This window comes from Chelonia mydas, chromosome 9 (assembly GCF_015237465.2).
Source record: "Chelonia mydas isolate rCheMyd1 chromosome 9, rCheMyd1.pri.v2, whole genome shotgun sequence".
In the NCBI taxonomy this organism is placed as follows: domain Eukaryota; kingdom Metazoa; phylum Chordata; order Testudines; family Cheloniidae; genus Chelonia; species Chelonia mydas.
This window is the reverse complement of record NC_057855.1, coordinates 75,179,728-75,199,315: the sequence shown is the minus strand read 5'-3', so window position 1 is coordinate 75,199,315 and position 19,588 is coordinate 75,179,728. Positions and strand designations below refer to the sequence as shown.

Below are 19,588 nucleotides of genomic sequence, written 5' to 3'. Positions count from 1 at the left end.
TGTAACCATTAGCTTACAGCCATTAAACTATACCAGCAGGTACTTGTGGGGGATTTATTGTTAGAGTGAGGAGGAGCAGCAACCATTAGAGATCATATGGATCTACACATCTGTGAGGTTCACCAGGATGTGTTAATATGCCCTGAATTAACAATTAAAAAATGATGTTCTCTGTTACTATACAGTCAGACCAGATTGTGAACTATCAACTACCTGATTGGAAGACAAGACAATGTGATATAAATAGAAATGGTCACTTTTCCTTCCCTCTTTTAAAGTGTAAATATTGCGTGCATTTTGAACCATAGTGGCTCACCATTCGTCTGTGCTGCCCACTGGAAAAAGGAAATGTAAAAATGTGCAGATTGCAAGTTGCTCTCGGATGTTATTCTGAAGCAGTGACAGCTCTCTACTACTGGCATTTCTGAGCTCAGATGTACTCTGAAAGCTCTCAGCAGTTGCACTTTTGTTTTATATATCAAACAGGGAGTGGAAACTGTTGTATGCGATCGGTAAAGTCAGTTTCTGAGTTACTCGTACCAAAAGCTCTCAGAGCTAAACAGAAACCAGAAGAAACTGCAAAAGGTAGGATTGTTATTTTTGGGGGGGAGCTAATTTGTAATCTTTGCTGTACTTTTTCTTTTAAGAAGTTTAAAATGTACCAGTTAACGATACAACTTAGCTTTATACTGCATATTTCACTCACGTGGCAAAGATAGGATGGAATGAAAGAATAACTTTCAGAATGGAAGATAGGCTAGAGAATTTTTTTTTAAAAAATAGGAAGATTCATGGAGGGCATATAGAAATACTAGGTGATTGTAGTGCTGAGGAAATTAAGATAAAGGAGTAGCATCAGAACTCTGGAGGGAAGCTTGTTTTTTCTGTTTAGCTGAAGGGTGGATTTCTTCCAATGTATGTAAAATGATTTGTAGATCAGAGTTATGAAGCATTAGAAGTTTTTACATAATTTTTAGCTGTAAAATTTCAAACCAGATTTTCTACTGCTGTGATGTGGCTATCAAGAAAGAAACAATATTCAAAAAGGAACAATGATAGTTTTTTTCCCATTCTTGTAAACTCTATAGCTGAAATCAATATGATTTCTAAAATTTTACTGACACGTCACTTTGTAAAAGAGAACATTTAGATTTTTAGTGGGAAATATGGAACAACCTAAACAAATCTATTAGTATCTCAGGTAACTGTTACACATATATCTATAGATCTCACTTACATGTAAGTGGGTGTTTTTGTCGAATGGATTTTTATTAATGGAGCACATCCTTGTACAAGACAATGCCTAGTATAACATGTTAACTCCAGGTAAAAGAAGAGTTCCTTTCTATTCCATTCCCATGTTCCAGTTTTTTCTAATACATTTTTTTTTGTTTCATTTGTACCCCTTATATCTTTCCAAGTGATCACTACCATGATGATGTATAAGAATTTAAGTAGATAGCTTTACACTGTGCTTAGCACAATGGTGTCTGAAACAAAGTCTAGGTATTGTTAAGCACATGGTGGAACTCACAATGGAGAATGTAAACAGAATAGTCTGGCTAAAACTCACATTGTTTTAATGCTAGCTGTAATTCACCTTTAATAACAGCTTTTTTGAAATGATACAGTAATAAAAAGAAGAGGAATGTGCTGGTTAGCTGAGAATGGACTTTGTCTTTTTTACTCAGGTAACAAGGGTGAAAAATACTAGCTAAGAATTAAAATGGAAAGATTTATATTTCAAACGGAATTAAACCAAGATACTGTACCATTTTTGCCTGAGTACTCTGGGAATTTATTAAGCCAAAATTCCCCTCGCCCCCTCCCCACCACACCATTGACTCATAGACTCTTAAACAGGCCAGTTTGTCAGTCTCTCTTTGAGTGGGTAGGGAAAGCACCAATAGCAGAGCTTTCGGAAAGCTGCAGTAACTGGTTTGGGATCAAACATCTATCATTACTGTCACAGTGGCTTTGAAAGCTTGTGTGAGCATGCTATCACCCCTTAGTTCTTTGCGAGCACTGGGCTGAGCCGTGTAGCTCAACGCTTTTTAGTTACTACGTTTTTCCTCCAGCCTTTTCTTATAAAGCTGCAAATAAATTTGATTTCAAGTTTTGCCTGAGTAAGGACGCCAGGTTTAGGCCCATCGTCTTGGTATTGGGATAGCACAGGTTACTGCAGTGCGCACTTCCCTGCTGCTCTGCCACTGAACCCTAATCCTCGCCTGCAACACCTCCTAAAAATCAGTTATGAGCTGATTTATTTCTGTCGAGCAGAAGCTGCCAGTTATGCTGAACTCTGCCGTGGTTTCTTAACATGCACAAATGGTGGCTAGGAGACCACCACCACCACTTTCACTTAGGCTCAGGTCCGCAGTCCAGTATCCGGTGCAAGTGGGCGCAGTGCATGGGTTGGGGTTGGAAGGCAGGGAAAGTAGAATTCACCCCACATGGCTTGGAGCAACAGCAGAGTTGCTCTGTGATGGCTTCTGCAGCCCAGTGGGTAGAACAGAATGCCCAAATGCCTAGAATAGACTCTGTGGATCTTTATGCAGCGCCTCCAGAGGAGAGGATTAGAGGATCCATACAGTGGTAGATTCCCTCAAACTCAAAGGCTTCCATGCAGGGGGCCTGTCCAGTGCTGCCTGGTTTGCAACTAGCCCCATCAAAGACACCAGTGAAAATGGCTCCTCACATTAGAATGTAAGAATGGCCATAGTGAGGCCGTGTATATGCTACTGCTTAAATTAACATAAGTTACGTCGCTCGGGGGGGGTAAAAAAAAACAACATAGATCAACTTAACGTGGCTATGTCGGCGGGAGATGCTCTCCTGTCGACATAGCTTCTGTCTCTCATTGAGGTGGATTAATTACGTCGACAAGAGAGCGCCCTCCCATCAACTTATTGCGTCTTCACCAGACCCACTAAATCAATGCTGCTGCATTGATTGCAGCGGCACCGATTTAGCGCCGTAGTGAGTCCAATGGCCCATCTAGCCCAGTATCCTGTCTCTGACAGTGGCTAGTGCCAGATGCTTATGACAGCTGGAAGTTTAGGAACACGAGGATGGTTGCATCGCTGACCAGCTTGGCTAATAGCCTTTGAGGGACCTTTCCTCCATGAATTTTTCTGGTTCCTTTTTGAACCCAGTTATACTTTTGGCCTTCACAGCATCACGAGTTCCACGGGTGGACTGTGTGTTGTGTGAAGAACTTCCTTATGTTTGTTTTGAACTTTCAGCCTATTAATTTCATTGAGTGACCCCTAGTTCTTGTGTTATGTCAAGGAGTAAATGACACTTTCTCCACACCATTCATGGTTTTATAGACCTTTATCATATCTCCCCTTAGTTGTCTCTTTTTTAAGCTGAACAGTCCCAGTGTTTTTAATCTCTCCTCATATGGATGGCGTTACATACCCCTAATCATTTTCATTGCCCTTCTCTGTAATGAAATTCTAATATACCTTTTTTCAGATGGGGCGGCCAGAACTACACATAGTATTCAAAGTGTGGGCACACCCTGGATTTATATAGCGACATTATGATATGTTCTTTTTTATTATCTGTCCCTTTCCTGATGGTTCCTAACATTTTGTTAACTTTTTTGATGCTGCTGCACATTGAGTGGATGTTTTCAGAGAACTATCCATGACGACTCCAAGATCTCTTTCTTGAGTGGTAACAGCTAATTTAGATCCCCTCATAGCCATGGGAATGGTTCTCGGTTTGCCCCTTAGTGCATTGATCTGGAATTGATCAAATCATATTTGTAGAATAGAGCTGATTACTATTCATGATACTGTTTTAATTGTTATTTTAAAAAAGAAATTCCCTCTTTGCTGGGTGGGTAAAGAATTCAACGTATATATTAATGGTATCGTCATCAGACAGTCATATTTTCCTCCTAACTTATGCAATGGTCCATGCACAACCTGCGAGTTGAAATTGCATAGTTTTGGCAAAAGCAAACTTGCCAACTTGTTTAGCAGAGGTCACCTACAACCGTTGAGGCTTGCTTGAAGTTTCAGGTTTATTCCTTAAAAGTGCTTGAATACTCCAAGTGAAACTTGAGCAAGTGCATCTCCACTCTCTAGCCTCTATTTTCATAAGATACCAGAGGGTTTCGGTAGTTCTGTTCCCCATAAAACCCTATAATACTTCTCTCAATAGGCCCTGTGACTACCCTTATTTTGGGTGCTTTCTGGGGTGAGCCCAGACAGTTTCTCCAACCACATAATGTCAGTTGAAATTCTCCCCCTTCCTGGGATCATGAAGGGTCACAAGCTGGATCATTCCTCTCATAAGTAGACTTCAGGGGCACTGGCAAGGTAGACCTCCTCCTCTCTTCAGGTGTCCTCCCTGTTCCCCATTCAGGAAGAGTAAGACTGGGAAATGCTCTCTGATCTTGCTACTGCCTCTTAACTACCCACTTGCTGCATGTTGGCACTGAGAAGTCTCACAATGCCCTGCATGAGAATTATTGTTCATTAGCTATAAAGTACAGGTAATCTGCTTGGCATGGCACAAGGTGCAAATAAAGACGGTCCCAGCCCCAAGGAATTTACACAACCCCAGTTTGTGGTGGAGTTTAATATGATGCACTCTGAATATCAGAGGAGACAACAGCAGGGCTGGACCCTATTCCTGCAACTGAACAGAGATGGTAGGAGTAGGCAGGCTTGGTGCTATTACTAACAACAGTAGTGTCTACAGCCCCCCACTGAGATCAGGTTCTCATTGCACCAGGCACAGTACCTACAGATAGTAAAAAACATTCAGCCTGTGTGATGTCAGAATGAATAAGGGGAAGAGGCCAGCCAAACAAACACTCACTGATCATCCCATGATGGGAAGGGGATGAGTTTGTTGCCATCCCAAAGGGAGCCAGAGCGCACCCCTACACCAGGAGACACTTACTTGTAAGTAGAGGTGTCCTGGGGCTCTAGCTGGGAGTAGGGAGGTTTTGTTGAAGGAAAGAAGTTCCCAGACAAATTTAGTGTTATTTCAGGTTTTAATCCTGCAGGCTCAGCCAGCCCTCATGAATACTTACTCTATAGTTAAATCGGCGAGGCCTTGATTATTAATAAAAAAAGATAGCCTCCATATATAGGGCACCTTTACTACCACATCGCCTTTCCATAGTCACGCCCCACTGAAGTCCAGTCACTTCATGGGTAAACACAGGAGCTGCTTAAAAGCACAGAGCAACACTATACAACAGTTCGAGTCAGGAAAGGGAGGAGAATGCTGTATCCAAATACAGGGGGAAGAAATTTAGGTAGCAGAATATCTGAGCTGCAGTTGGTTCAAGACAGCAGGGCTAACAGTCCTTCTTCGAGAAAGTTTAATGACAGCACCTAGGTGGGACCTTCATATTAGTCTCCTCGTAAAGATGGTATCGCAAACAGCATAATACGTCCAAGTGCTGAACAGGCACCATAGTTCAATCCTGATTCAGAAATTGGTGCTAAATACAGAATTATAAACATCACTTTGATTAGACTCGAGAGATCTCCCTTCTAAACACTGACCCAGTTCAACAGTGCTTAATTTGTGAGACAGGCTCACAGCACCATGTGGGATGGCTAATTGCTGTGAGTCTCATACTAGCTTTGCAACTGTCTTCTGGCATTTTTAGCTGTATTTTTTCCTCGCAGCTTTTGCCTCTTGCAAAACATCTGCCTGTTCTGAGTTATGGCAGGTTGTTTTCAACCTTTTTTTGTTAGCGGGCCCCTAAAACGTTTTGTGTGGAGGTGCAGATCCCTTTGGAAATCTTAAACATAGTCTGTGGACCCCCAGAGGTCCAGAGACCACAGGTTGAAAACCACCATGTTAAGACATTTATGCACCAGCCCCCACAGCCTGCAGGAGGAAGTGCAAGTTTGAAGCCCACTGGATAGGGTGTGTTCAAAATGTGCTGTATCACCTACCTGATTTACTTGATAACTGAAACGCAGTAAACTGGCAGGGGAGAGGGATATGGGGGGAAACGAATAACATTAGCTAGTCTCAGGCATAAAGTAAAGAAGCATTCAGATACCATAATGATAATATCCTTAAGAGGATGGACTGAGGAATAGATGGGTTAGATAGAAGCATCTTCATGCAGTTATGTCAATGCTCCAAAATCCTGAAGTGTTAAATCATGGCTATTCCACTACATGTCCTCTGAAGCAGACATCACCAATCATGTTGAATCATGCCCTAGATCAGTGGTTTTCAAACTTTTTTAGATTGTGTATCCCTTTCCAAATGTACTCTACCGCCTACCTCCAGCTAAGATAGGCAGAGGTGACACGTGGGGTGGGGGGGGGGCACATGGGGTCAAGTCCTCCCCCAGATTTCTGCCTTCCCTTTAACAACAGCTTCTAGAGGTTTTCACACTGTGGGAGCAGCCCCGCTAAGGGGACATGGAGGAATGTTCAGGAGGGAAAGTGGCAACACCAGGCAGCTCAAGCCAGCCCTGCACGGAGCACCCACCTCCATCCCCTCACTCCACCCAGTCTTCATGGATTGAGGGGGCCACAACCAAAATTGTAACTCAAAGGGGGGTGGCAAGCTCAAAAAGTTTGAAAGGAATTTCTGAGTTGCACAGCAGAAAGGAAATGTACACCAATGTGGCTGCAGTTTTAATTGAAAGGAGATTAAATGTTGATTAGATTGCCAAGTTTTACTAAATAAAATAAGTTGTCCTCCATTACAGGATTTTTCTCGTATACCCCCTGGTGAAAGCTTGCATACCCCTATGGGAATGCATAGCCCAGTTTGAAAACTACTCAATAGATCAACTGGAAAAAAATTTGCACATCAGTCTCTCAGCTTGTTCCATAATCTGCAACTAAAACAAAGAGGACATTAAGACATATCTGCTTTTGCACATATTGGGCCAGACCTATTAAGTGGCTAGCAAGGGATTATGTTTTAATTTTTAGCCTACACTTGGCAGTCAGTCGGGATCTATTTTATGTATTTTCACTCCCTGACCTCCCCAAAGGAACTCCCATTGGCCACAGTGCATGAAGCGAGCAACTAAGGATTCAGACCCTTGTCAATGTGATAACTGTGTATCTGAATTTATAGTAGAGTGGTACATTTACAACTAACAGCAAGTTCCATAGCAATGAAATGCCAGTTTTCCACCAATATGGAAGCGTGATCAGTACCATTCTTGCTATTCATTATAATGGGAATATTGATTAAAAGAGAAAGAGGAGTTAAGATTTATAAAATTTAAACTCACTCCCATCCCCCACTGATTGATTTCACCTCAGGTTCACAACTTGGTGTGTATTAAAAGGCAGAATCGTGAATTATTAAGCTTTGATTATTGATCCACGAGGAAACAGCTTTAAATTGTAAGTTAGCCATAAAAAACACAAAACATTCCCGTCTCTCATCTTCCAGTAAGGTCAAGGCAGTGTGGGCTAATATATATTTGGCAACTTGACATATTAGAGCAACAGCAAAAACTCTGTCTGTATGGACAAACAGTCACAAGAGTCTTGGGGCTCAAGGTTCGAATACAACATGATATAATATTAGAAGTATCATCTGTATATTCTAGCAGTAAGAAAACACAGGAACTTTGGTTTTCACATACTGTTTCAGGGTAATAGTTAGACTCCAGTTGTTTACAGCAAAGAGAATTATGTTAGGTGCTGAAGATACCTAGCAAAACCCTGATGGCCACTTCTGAGAGAAACCTGGTTGGGGCTAAAGCAGGGGAAATCTCAGAGAGGTTCTCTCCTGATGGAGATTTCTCCTCAGTTAGTCTGTCAGAGGATGCAGTTTGTCTCCTGCCCCCACAGAACAAGATGGAGAAATAGAGAAAACTATTTGAAAGAGCAAAATATTTCTTCTCAACTGACATTTTTATAAAGGTAACAGCCCTGAACTTTATTAATATTATGGTAGGGCCTAGACACCCTCAAAAACATATTGGAAGAGGCAATTCCTGGCCTGAAGAGCTTATAAAAAATAGGAAGCCATAACCCTCCCCCAAACTTAAGAGTCATCACCCCACCTCCTCTATCTTGTCACCCCTAGTTGTCATCATAGGAAAGAGAAGTCTAGGTACATGACATTGTTAGTATTATAATATTTCTGTTTACATGGCATTCATAGGAAACAGTTATTTTTGCTCATTGCTATTCTCCATATTCTCTTTTATAGGCTCCATAAGAGAAATAGGAGAAACAAAAGGGTATTACAGTCAGCAGTGACCCCACAGCCACCACCCAAAGAGTAGGTCAGTAATAAGCAACTAAAAGTTGTGTACAATATCTGATTAACACTCTATCGACATTGTCTTTTCAGTGGTACTTTATATTATGTTACAGCACATACATTAACTGTACATCTAGCATGGTGTGTGTACAGAACAGGGGGGTGGGAATTTGCTGCTGGTATAGACCAGCTGCAAGTTACTACTCCACTCCCCTGGAGCAAGGGGGGCACTTGGGAGGGAGTTGTGACTCAGGAGGTTTCTCTGAGGTAAAATGCCTCCTTGAGCGACTCCTGGGGTAGTCAGAGTAACAGCCGTGTTAGTCTGTATTCGCAAAAAGAAAAGGAGTACTTGTGGCACCTTAGAGACTAACCAATTTATTTGAGCATAAGCTTTCGTGAAGTGAGCTGTAGCTCACGAAAGCTTATGCTCAAATAAATTGGTTAGTCTCTAAGGTGCCACAAGTACTCCTTTTCTTCCTGGGGTAGTGCATCTTACAGACCACTTCTTGCTCAGGGCTGTACTTAATGGCATGAGTTAGCAGGGGTGCCATTTCAAATTTTGGTGGGAGGGGGCAACTTTAACCATGATTCCAGGGGCTACTTAGGCACCCAAAAACTCTAGATTGTTTGCAGATAACAACTTAGAATTTGGCAGACAGGACACTGTTTCTAATTCCTATGTAAAGAAAGAAAAATATCTACAAACACCAATTAAAGCCATGGTTTAAATTGATATGTGAATTTAGAACAATCAGGAGATAATGCAATCCCAAGTCTTGACGTACCAGTTTTGGAGCCTTAACACAGATATCAGAAATATAAGTTTGATATTTTGTACGCTATCTTTAGTAGAGAGAAATAAAAATAAATAAAATCTGTTTAATAATCTGAGTACTTTCTCTGACACACAGTGTTACTGCCATTATCTACTCTATTTTAGTCAACTGTTTTTCACTCCACTAAAAATGCATTTACTTTTTTTTTTTTAACATATGTGATTAAGGTTTTTTTTTCTCTTTTATTAAAAGAGGAATTTATTTTTCTAAATATTTTGGCATATGTGTATCAGTCACAATCGTGTACGTGACTCATTAACATTTAAATCCATCATTACTATTAGTATCAAACTTGGAACCACATTTATTTTTGTATGAATTTTAAATTATTTTACAGATATAATTAAAAACACAATTTGAAAATAGGTGAGCTTATCTGCACAGTGTCTAAAGTTATGTATTTAGCTAACTTTTTTAAACTTGCACCAGTAAGGTGAGCACAAGCTAAATGTACATCCTAGAATGACACTATTATTTGATTGTATCACTTTAAATAATGAATGACAGAGCACAATATGGTAATAAAAGTAATAATGATAATTACTCTAGCTGGCAAAGGTTATGTAGTTTAGAACTCACTAATCAAAGAATTAATTTTAGGCATAAGAGAAATAAAATTATGAAATGCACAGTCCAATCAAAAAAACCCAACAGTAGTCTAATCCTTAGCGAACTTTGAAAGAATAAAATTGCAGAGAATATATGTGCCTTGTGCAGTTGGACAGGAAGTACCAAGAAGTACCAACAAGAAATATCAGCAACAACAATAATACGTGTGTGTGTGTGTGTGTGTGTGTGCGTGTGTTGGGGAAGTGTGTATGGGAGACTGTGTGTGCCCCGAGTGTGTCAGCACACTGTCTCTTTAAGCTGAGCATTCAGGAGTCTGATCATTTGTTCAGTACAGCAGCAGCAGCAGTTGCAGCCCCCACTCCTGAGTCAGAGGCACCAGTGCAGACAAGCTCCCTGTCCTCCCACCCCACCTCTAGCATCGGGCAAGCTCCCCCAAAGCCCTGCCAGCCATGGATCAGCTTCCTAAAGCAGGGGAGGCTGGAGCTGGGCAGTCGGAGAGCGGAGGCTGCTGACTGGGCACCCAGCTCTGGGAGGGGTGGCTATGGGGCGGGGAGCGCTAAAGCAAATTTTGGGGTGGCTATAACCCCTGCAATCCCCTCCTCCCCCAGTGCCGCCCCTGGACCTGGCTGTATATCACTGCAGCGCTCCGCCTGGATCTGGGGCGTGCGCCATGAGCAGACCTCTGGTATGAAACTTTTGGGGGGCAGGGGGTAAGAGCAGGCATGTGTTCCTCCCACCCTCCCTAAATGGCAGCCCTGTGAGCTAACCCAATTCTTTGTCTCATTCTAGATCCACCAAACCCTGGTTCTGCAATCCTTACTCATGTGAGAAGTCATTATGGACTAAATCGTGCCCCAATTCTCATACTGACCAGTACCTTACTCCATAAGTTGTCCTTTTGAATTCATTCACATGCATAAGGACTGCTGGATTTACCAATTCTGTTCCAGGATTTGAATGTGCAAGTTACAGTGGGCCACGATCCTCAGCTGATGGAAATTAGCAAGCTCCATTGAAGCCAGTTACTAATTTACACCAGCTGAGGATCTGGCCCAGCATATTTAAGAGCCTTTTTTCTGTGTGAAGAAATGCCTGATGCAGGAAGCACCATCCACCCTACTATTTTGAGGCTCCAGATTTGATTTGAAATATAAAAGTCAATATACCCATTCTGCTGTGCTATCTACAATGAATAGAATTTACTTGTATAAATAACCCCATTTGCTTCCCCTTCTCTTAACCTCTATCTGTTGTTACACTATGAGCTACAAGGGCGGAGACTGTCCCTTCTTGAAGGGATGGGAAATGTCTGGTGCATTGCGGGCACTACCTTAAATCAATAATGAATATATAGAATGACAATACTGTATGGAAGATGCTATTAATACATTTTGTTAAGTATAAAAGATAAGTCACGGTGTTGTGCCTGCCAAAATCTGACCAGTCAAAAAAAAATATTGCCACTTAAACAGGAGAAACAAAATAGAAAAAAAGGAAGTTACTTATGGTTTATAGTTAGACACAGAAAGTCTTCGTAATACCATAAACTGAAGGTAAACAAGCATGCAGAACATGTGAAACATGAGTTCCTCTTTTAGCACCTTGCTGGGTTTTATATTGTATTTTTGGCCAAAATGCCATACTTTTTTGTTTGGAATTTTCCAGTTGCAGTTTCTCACTTTGATTGTATTTTTTCCTCTAGTAAAAATTGTCATTCATCTCCTGGGGTGACTCAGAATATCACAAGCATCAATATCTATAGCTATATGTGGAATCCCTGCAGTGAAAGCGTAATTTTAAAAAAATTTCAGTGCTTGATTTTTCTATATTTCTTCAGTGTCTCCTGAAGCTCCCCAGTGCACAGGGAGAGGAACACACTGCTACAGCCCTTCAGGCTAAGATTTTCAGGAGAGCCAAAGGGAGTTTCATGCCCAAATCCTATTGAACATCTTTGGGAGTTGGGTGCACAACTCTCTTAGGCTCTTTTGAAATACTCTAAACTTAAAGGGTAAAGCATTCTTTCCCTGTGTACGAGGACAGTTCTGCTAGCTAGTGCCTAGCAGGTGGAGCCATTGTTCCAGCTAGTCTCTACTTTTCTTCACTTTTCTTTTTGGGTTACTGTAGGAAAACAGGTTTGTAAATGGGGAGCAGTCTGTGAACTTTCCTGAGTGCAAAGACTGCAATTCTATTTAGCAGTATGCAGGCTGTGCAAGGAGAGGGAGACTTCTTACTTTTCCCCCTCTGACTATGTGCCCTTTTAAGGACTAAGCAGAACCTAGCCTTTGAGGTTATGATGCCTTTGATGAATTATGTAATGTTAGGTAATTATGTAACGTCTGTTGTTTAGTGCAAGTGTAATGACATTGTGTTAGTAATGGAATTAAGGGAAATATTTCAGGAGGAGTAAATACAGAGTGAATGATGGTGACATTTACACAATAAACCAGAGTGGGAAAAACACTGAGGCTATTTTACTCAGGTACTGGTTCACTTAGAGAAGCTCCACCATCCATTTTACCAAAGTTGTTTGTGTGTGTGTGCAACATGTATGGCTTGCGTTAGTTGCACTGCATTGCACTACTCCCTCACTTGCATGGGGGCCATTGATGTAGGGCCAAATCTATCTTGCCTTACTCACCTAGGTAATCCTAGTTCAGTAATGTGAGTAAGATTTAACCTTACTGGCTGGATGAATCTTGCTGGGAACCACCATGCAAGAGAGGGCTTATAAAAACACCCCATTGAGAGATTTTTTAAAAAATGAAGCTGTTTTATATGCTGAGCCTGCAAACACTTATACACGCTTAACTTTACTCATATGAGCAGTCCTATTGAAGTCCATGGGACTACTCACGTAAATAAAGTTAAGCACACATAAATTGTGCAGATTTGGGACCTTAGCATCCAGACAGAGGTGAAATCATTTTAGTATCACAAATTCAGAACTTTAAAATAAATTCAGTGCTACATGTTAGGGAAAATCAGGTTAATGTGAAGAGGGAAAAATAAACATCAAGCTGGCCTGTGCAACTATCGATGAGCCTCCTTTGTTCAGTCATCAGAGTGCCTAATTCTAGAATCACAAAATAGGTGACGTAATATCTTTTTATTGGACCAACTTCTGTTGGTGAAAGAGACAAGTGTTCAAACTACACAGAGCTCTTCTGCAGGTCTGCGAATGACAACATTGAACCTGTTACCTAAAACTCAGAGGAACTGAGATTAATACATGCGGTATTGGGTCATGGTTTAATTGACCTTGTTCTGTATGCCCCAATCTCACAAACATTTGCACATCTGAGTAATTTAACACATTGAGTAGTTCGATTGAACTCTGTGGGCTATTCATGTGCACATTTGAAGGGTAAAGGCCTTATTTTATTTCTTGAGCATTGTCATCTAATGCTACTGTTACGCTCAGGAAAGCAGGCAAAGGCACTGGGTAGGAAGCACAGACATAGGATATTTATTTAATTGGAATTCTACAATAATAAAAAGGGGGAGCAACACCCATTACAAAAAACGAGACGTAAACTAAACAGAACTTATCCTGGAATAGCCTCCTACTAGGAGTTGTGGGGGCAAACAACTTGTTTTAAGAGAGAGCTGGACAAATTTTTGAGTGCGATTGTATGAGAAGATTCTTTGTGATGGTAGGGGGCAGAGCTCAACAGCCTAGAGGCTCATGTCTGGTTTACATCTTATGTTCCTAAAGCTCTCATGCTTCAGCTTTTCAGCCGGCCACTAGCAGGGGTCAAGAAATGAATTTTTCCCCCATTTTTAAAAATCTCCTTCCTCTGAGCATCAGGGATAGCCATGGCTGGAAATGGGTCACTGGGTAGGGTGGGCCAGGGCCTTGAGATGGCGCTGAGCAGTCTCCCTTCCAGGTGCTTGGCTGGCAGGTTTTTGCTGACATGCTTGGGGTGTAGCTCATTGTCATATGTAGGGTTGGGAAGGAATGTCCCCCAATTCAGATTGGCAGTGACCTTGGGGTTTTTTTTTGCCTTTCTGATGTGTGGGTGGGAGTCACTTGTCAGGATTAAATAAGATATATCTCATTTAATCATTTCCTTGCCATTACAGGGCGCTTGAGCACTGGTGCACCTGGGTTCTTCCTATTCTCTGCTGGTGGCACATATTAATGTAGTCTCCTGTGGGTCTCATTTACTTTGCTCTCATTTCAGTTGTTGGGGTTAGTATGCGGGTGCTGGAGGGGGTGTTGGTGGCCTGTGATACACAGGAGGCCAAACTAGGTGCTCTAGGTCACTTCTGGCTTTAAGCTCTATGACTCTATCACTCTCCTGGCCCATAATACTGAACCCACTCCAAAACACAACATTTCCCCTGCTCCATAGATTAAATTCTGTTCAGATGGCATCTTCCACAATAGACTGCACAAACAGACATGCCTTGCAGAGTGCTCTTAAGGCCAACAACTTAGGCTATGCTGGACCACAGGAGAAGGCAGCTCATCTGAGAGCTGTCAGCCCACCCCTCACAGGGAACATTCTACTACCAAACCTTTCTCTTATAAGTCACAGGTGCTCCAGTCTGAGTGCCTCCGCTGATCACAGCTGTGACAGAACGGTCCAAGAGGAGAGGTGGTTTCTCGTGTAGGAAGGTCCCAAGACATTTGGGTTGTTGTAGACAATCACTTATCATATGTTAACAGTATATTCAAGATGCTTTCATCACTCAGTTTCTCATTTGCAGGGGACTTTACCTCAACAAAATACTGGCTGCGTGACAGATCTTTTTATTAGATGTTTCATCCATTAGCAAAAAAGTTACATTTTAAGAAACTTTAGTATCAGCAGCTTCTTGTGAGAAGGTAGGTTGGAAATGCAAAATATTACAGTGATATCAACTGTGAGGAAAAGCAAACATGTAGCCGCACTTTTACTTTCAGTTTCAAGGGGAAATCTGTTAACTGGCTGCCGAAGTAACCAATGGAACAAGTGAAACATTAGTGGAAGAACTATGCTCAAAAATCATGTTCACAGAACACAAAATAGCATTTTTCCCTAGAATGGAGTTTGGCTAGGAGGAAAGGCCACCATTTTGTGACCTGACATTCTGGGTTAGCATAACAGCATTTGCACTGACGGAAAGGTCAGATTTTCAGATTAATATATCAGCCTCATTTACATGAGAAATAGATTCTTTTCTGCAATGCGGCAGTAGCCCGAGACCTTAGAGGTTTTCAGCACATACAAACTGTAATTATATGGTTTCAATCAGATGAGAAAAGTGCTCTTTCTTTTGGGTAAATATCGAAAATTCCTTCTGTGGGTGACTTTTATGAAAGGTTCTTAAATTTTGGACATTTCTGGCAGCTTATGTTATTTTATCATTGCAAAATTATGGAAATAAAATATTTTTACTTAAAGAATTTGTCTTAGGCACCAAATTCAACATTGGTGCAACTCTACTGACTTCAGTGGTGTTACAGTAGAGATGTATTTGGATCAATGTGGTTATTAATATAAAGGAAGACGTAGGCACTTCTTGAAGGGCTCATTACTTTATTAGTCATGCAGCACACTAGACTCCATTGCAGATTCCCAGGCATGACTACTTGGCATAGGAACTATCCAGTCTATCTACCTAATCAGTACTGAGGGACACATAGTGATGCAGAGTGCCCCTTGTCAGGATGTCTGCTGCCTCCAACAGGTGCAACTAGGCATAAGAAGGTCCTTCCTTTTAAGCAGATACCTCAGTTTGTAGAAGAGAATTTGATAAAACTACTTAGTTATTAGCAAATGAGGGTGTACTAGGATCAGAGAAGAGTTCTGCTTAAAGATGCATAACACTGGATTAAATGATGCAGGTGTCGTGATTAGGCCGGTCTATACTTTCTTCTTATTCTGCAGTGGCCTTGCTCTCACTTTCACTGAAGATGACAAAGGACTTGATTTTCTGAAGTGCTGAGCACTCACTGATCTTGATGAAGACAATGGGAACTGTGGTGCTCAGCATCTTAAAAAGCAGTCCCATCTTGGATAAAAAATAATTTAAAGTTTCTTCCAAGATTTCATACACACATATTATATATATATATATATATATATGGAGAAGGAGAGAGCACTTTCAAAAAAGCATACTCCCATATGGCATGATATTAGTCAGTAATTTTCCTCGTTTTCTTTCAGCTGCAGGTCTGCATCTGTTTTGACATTTGGGGGCTGAGAAAACTGGCTGTGAAATACCTCCAGATGGATGATTTTGAGGATGCTATTGCACATGTATTTATTGCTTACAGCACCACATAGTGAATGCTCCTTATTCCAACCTGCACCTTGGCTTCATGCTGAGCTTCATTTTATCAGCACCACAAGCAATTATATTCAAGAGGCATTTGAGAAGGAACGTGACCAGGGTCATACATGACTTACTCACCACAGGACAAAGTTTCTTCCAAAATCAGAATAGATGACATAGAAACTGAAACCAACGTAAAAGTGAAGCCCGAAGGAAATGTCATGTGTAGTTTTTACCTTAGGACAATCTGGTCAGCAAGAAGCTTTAGAGGAGTAATGTTATCAAGCCTTGCAAGCAACAATCTTACTTAGTTAGATGAACACAAAGTAAACAAGATACTGTGAAGAGCAAAATAATGCTGTACAAGAAAGCAAAGGGATGCAAAGGAACAAGACATGTAAATGTTAAGTTTGCAGCTTTTCCAGTATTTTTTAATTGTTACCTATCTAGGAAATTTGACGATAGCTGGAAATTCCATTGGTAACGTAAACTTCTCATTAGAGTTCACATCTGTGCTAAATGAAAATAAACATGACGACAGACAGCTCAATCTGTTACAACAATACTGATGTTAAGTGTTACTATGCAATTACATACACTTTGATTCTGGTCCCTGGATTAATAGGGAATGTTTTAGCTCTGTGGGTCTTTTATGGCTACATGAAAGAAACTAAAAGGGCTGTGATATTTATGATCAATCTAGCCATTGCTGACTTAGCACAAGTTTTATCCCTGCCTCTAAGGATTTTCTACTACTTGTCTGGAACATGGCACTTTGGAGAAGGTCTCTGTATATTTTGTTTCTACCTTAAGTATGTAAATATGTATGCAAGCATCTACTTCTTGGTTTGCATCAGTGTAAGACGATTTTTGTTTCTTATGTACCCCTTCAAGTTCAGTGACTGCAAACGTATATATGATGTGTACATCAGTATCGCTGGGTGGATTGTCGTCTGCATTGGCTGTTTGCCTTTTCCTCTTCTAAGATTTAATCCTGGTAACTCTAATAACTCTGATAAGGGGAATGCCAGTATTAAGTGCTTTGCAGATCTTCCCATAAAGGACATTGACCTTTCCAACTCCATTGTGATGATGACCATAGGTGAGATGATTGGGTTTGTAACTCCTCTGCTGATAATTCTGTATTGCTCGTGGAAGACTATCCTATCATTAAAAGAAAAGAATTCAATTTCCCATGACTTTGGAGAGAAAAAAAAGGCTTTAAAGATGATCCTCACCTGTGCTGTGGTATTTCTGATTTGCTTTGCACCTTATCATATCAGTTTTCCTTTAGATTTCCTTGTTAAATCAAAATGGATAAAAAACCAATGTGCCCGAAATGTGATTTCAATATTTCATGCAGTGGCTTTGTGTCTTGCCAGTTTGAATTCTTGTGTAGACCCAGTCATATACTACTTCACTACAGATGAGTTCAGAAGACGACTTTCAAGACAAGATTTGCAAGACAGTATTCAGTTACACAACAGAGGTTATGCGAAAAAGCATTCCAGAACTGTGTGATAAGGTGAAGTGGTGGAATATTAATATTGCACTTTCTGAAATGATTACAAGGATGTTCATCATCATATTCATGTAGTCCAGCATATTGGGGAAAATTCTGAAATCCTTTCTCAGGCAAACATCTGTTGACTTCAATGAGCGTTGGACTGATTAAAAAATTGACAAAGGACTTGAGGATTTGACATTTTTCTTGCAAACCTGTTGTGAATATTGAATTTAAACAACATGGTATGTATATTATAAAAAGAATTGATATGGTGCCCAATCCAGAACTGACCAAGCCGGAATAAAATAGCTTTGTTCATGTGAAACTGATGAGAGTGAGGTTGAGATTTCATTTGTTGAATGGAGGTAAGGGCCAGGGCACTAATTCTGTGTCCAGCTATTGCTGTGTATAGGACAGGGAGCATGAAGTATGTCACCTGCCACTACCCTCCTATATCAGCTTTCAGCCATGTGATATGCAATACACATTGTCCCACTGGTCACAACCACAACATGTCCACTTCTACAACTCTGCAATGCCTTGCAGAGGCCCTCAGGAGATATCTCATATATGTCCACATGCCCCTCTGAGAAAATTCTCTGCTACTTTGGCCAACAGTGCAGAAGAAATGCATCATTTCTGCTAATTTGCAGCTTAACATGCCTACGTAAGAAAGCTCAGTATTTGGTTGAGACCACTAATCCCACAAACTACACCTAGGTTAGACAAGCGTGATAGGCGGCCCCCACCAGCAAAAACTGATTGGCAATAATGCACAAATAGACCTAGCTGAGGAGAAACCACACAGTACAGTTTTGGTGGATTATGTAAAGAGGAGAAAGTAATATGTTGGAGGCATGGCCTGTGAGGCTCCGTATAGTGCAAATTCTGTGCAGATTAGGTGCAACAGTCTACATCCACTGCCCAACTCATACCTTTCTGTAATATCGGCTACCCTGCCACATGCTGGTGACTGTTGGCTGGGGTTGAGCTCTTTGATTTGGATTTTCCTATGTGGCCTGGATTTGGCCCTAAAATAAGAAGCACTTGACATTATTTATTTTTGTGATGAACACTGAATTCAGAAACTTTGTCAAAACTTTGAATCAAGTAAAACTGTCTTCATATTGGGCCAGTCCCTGATGTTGTTGGGCTCCTTACTCGGACAATATTCCCTTTGACTTAAAAGAGAATTTTCACTAAATAAGGACTTCCAGATTTGGCCCCTTACTAAAACAGTAATGATTATTTAATTTGTATAGCGTGCTAAGGGTCTGCTTAATGCAATACTAACCATATGGAGAGGAAGAGGAAGTTCTTGCCTCAACAAGTTTACAATTTAAATATTAATTAACATTGCCTCATATTTTTGAGTAGATCATATTATATATTCCATCACCTTGGCTCTAAGATATGGTTGGGTTAATCTATTAAGAAAAAAGTAAGGACTGACTTGTAATTTTACCTGTTTCTATAATCAAAAGTCCTAAAATGTCCAGAAAGCTTTTTTATTTCACTGCCTGTTTCTGGCTCAGAGATGGAAATGCCAAAACGAGAAAGATTTCACTGCTAATTTTGCAGACTCGAGTAAGCTTCCAATAAAAGGCTCCCCACTTCAGGATATTTGTACCAAACCAAATGTCAAACAAATCTTTTAAAGCTCACCCCTTGCTGAAGGTGTGGAGTGAAATGATTTCTTACTTACAGCTGACATTTTGTGACTATAATATCTACCTTCTGTGTCGTCAGTCACATTTCAGGTGCATTTTGCAAAAATGTTCAATGGGACTTCAGGTTTACGAGCCCACTGTTCATTTCATGATTGATTTGAGAAGATGCTCTCTGTAATTCTAAAAATGCCAAACTCTAGCCAAGTGGAAACCAATGAGAACTTCATCCCTGACTTCAATAGGGCTAAGATATGGTTTTTTGCTGGTTTACATTTTATTATTAAAAGTAAACTACTTTAAACTAAAGTGTAATTTTAATGCAGAAGATTAATGTAACTAGAAGCAAAGATATTATATAATAGCCTTGGAGAGATTCTCACAATGAAGGTTCAAACCTGTTTTTTGTTTTGTTTAAGCAATTTATTTTATACTAAATATCAAAAACCTGGAACTGCTGTTGGGACTTAACCCTGCATTTCACCGGCACCCTTCTGTGAAATTTATTTTGT

General features: G+C 40.7%; 1 protein-coding gene across 2 annotated transcripts; it reads left to right on the top strand.

The window, feature by feature from the left end:
- The first annotated feature begins 305 nt into the window (after positions 1–305).
- On the top strand, positions 306–17,738 carry GPR174 (G protein-coupled receptor 174). 2 transcript variants are annotated; one of them, XM_027817704.3, is made up of 3 exons: positions 318–585; positions 8,179–8,254; positions 15,794–17,738. In XM_027817704.3, the coding sequence occupies exon 3, from the start codon at positions 16,422–16,424 to the stop codon at positions 17,421–17,423; it is 1,002 nt and encodes a 333-aa protein (XP_027673505.1). In that variant the 5' UTR covers positions 318–585; positions 8,179–8,254; positions 15,794–16,421; the 3' UTR covers positions 17,424–17,738. The 2 variants fall into 2 exon arrangements, with proteins under 2 accessions (XP_037765087.1, XP_027673505.1); XM_037909159.2 differs by lacking the exon at positions 8,179–8,254 and having other exon boundaries at positions 306–585.
- The last annotated feature ends 1,850 nt before the right edge of the window (positions 17,739–19,588 follow it).

Excerpts from the sequence above, each read along its gene's own strand:
- GPR174 (XM_037909159.2), top strand. The coding sequence starts at position 16,422 with ATGAAAATAAACATGACGACAGACAGCTCAATCTGTTACAACAATACT.